The 1649-nt window shown below is 42.1% G+C and overlaps 1 protein-coding gene across 1 annotated transcript; it reads left to right on the top strand.

Annotated features, from left to right (window-relative positions):
• Positions 1–53: 53 nt before the first annotated feature.
• On the top strand, positions 54–840 carry LOC123177011 (uncharacterized; the record flags this gene model as incomplete). Its single annotated transcript, XM_044590990.1, has 4 exons — positions 54–203; positions 272–364; positions 462–587; positions 743–840. Coding segments are annotated over exons 1-4 (461 nt in total), but the record flags the coding sequence as incomplete, so codon positions are not given.
• Between the last annotated feature and the right edge of the window lie 809 nt (positions 841–1649).

Genomic DNA, 1649 nt, shown 5'->3' with positions numbered 1-1649 from the left:
TATATGTCAACATTGATAATGTTTGCACATGCGATGATACACATTAATTGTTGTAGGAAATGGCGGACGATGAGTTAACTGATATGATGTATGACATGGAGTTTGGAGAAGTGATGAAAGACTGGATAGAAGATTGGTCAGATGATGAAAATTCAGATCGTGGAGATAGGTCAGAGAATGGGAACGTATTGGAAGATCTTAATGTGAGTCACATTATCATGTTGTAATTTTTTGGTGGCATCTGACAATATTATATTTTGAAAATTTATAGATGGATGAACATGATGATGGTCAGGAAAACAATGAGCATGATGATGGTGAGGAAAACAACTCGGAGATCTCGAATGAGGATTACATTAGTCAGGTATGGAAGTGGAATTTTTTGTTGGCATTCATGCAAGTTGAATAAATCCTGGAATATTATATTATAAGTACTTATGTATTTGTGTTATATTTTTCAGCTCATTTCCGAATGTCATAATGCGTACGACTATTACGGTGAATCAGACGCGGAGACAGGCCTTGATGTCGAATCATTAGCTGCACCTGATTCTGGGGAGTCGCAATCGCCGGTCATCATGAGTGAGGTATGTATGTAATGAATGTTGTATGGAAGTAATGTTATACCATAGAAAACTGTTTTCATGGCTATGATATGATTGTGTAGGTGACAGAAGTTGAGGGGAAAAAGAATGTCCAAGATACTGCTAGTGCAGATGATAAGAGGGATATGTTCATGCAGATAATACAAAAGACTTTTACGTCTCATGATGTTGTGTATGATTTCTGCAACAGCTATGCTAGAGAAAATGGTTTCAGCATTAGAAAGAATAAGGTCAGGTATACCAAAACCAAGTCACGTCATATGCGTTATAGGCGGTTTGTTTGTTCCAGACAAGGAAAATGTGATAGCAGGTTGCTAACCGGGGAAGGACACAGCCGTAGGCTCAGACCCGAGACACGCTGCCACTTCGAAGCGCACCTGAGCGTGAAGCTTGACCAAAAGCGTGGGGTTTGGTATGTTGATAATTTTGAGGACAAGCATAGCCATATCTTGGCAGGACCGGACGAGGTACCTTTTCTTTGGTCCCACAGAAAAATCAAAGAGTACCAGAGAGCTGAGATACTGTCCATGGGAGCTGCAGGGATTAGAATTCACGACATGATGGATTCGTTCATCAGCAAACATGTATGGTATGGCGGTGTTGGTTTTACCAGGCGTGAAATATACAACCTTTGTGCCAGGGAGAAGAGGAAGCTGCTTTCAAAAGGTGATGTTGCCACAGTCATAGGCATCATGGCCAGTAGGAAACAGAGGGATCCTAGCTTCTTTTTTGAGTACAAGCTAGACAAGAAAGGACATATGAAGAGGATGTTCTGGTGTGACTCCCAGTCTCGTCATGACTATGAGGACTTCGGCGACGTGCTTGTATTTGACAGCACGTACAAGATGAACCGGTGTGGTATGCCATTCATACCGTTTGTTGGTCTCCACAATCACCAGAAGACCACTGTTTTTGCTTGTGCCATAGTTTCGGACGAGACCGAAGAGACATATGTTTGGCTGCTGGAGACTTTTTGAGGTCCATGTGTCAAAAGATGCCGAAGAGTGTTATCACGGACGCCGACGCTGCGATGATCAAGGCAAT

Source organism: Triticum aestivum, unplaced genomic scaffold (assembly GCF_018294505.1).
Source record: "Triticum aestivum cultivar Chinese Spring unplaced genomic scaffold, IWGSC CS RefSeq v2.1 scaffold229402, whole genome shotgun sequence".
NCBI classification, from domain to species: Eukaryota; Viridiplantae; Streptophyta; class Magnoliopsida; order Poales; family Poaceae; genus Triticum; species Triticum aestivum.
The sequence above is the reverse complement of the archived record's forward strand: the minus strand, read 5'-3'. Positions and strand labels throughout refer to the sequence as shown.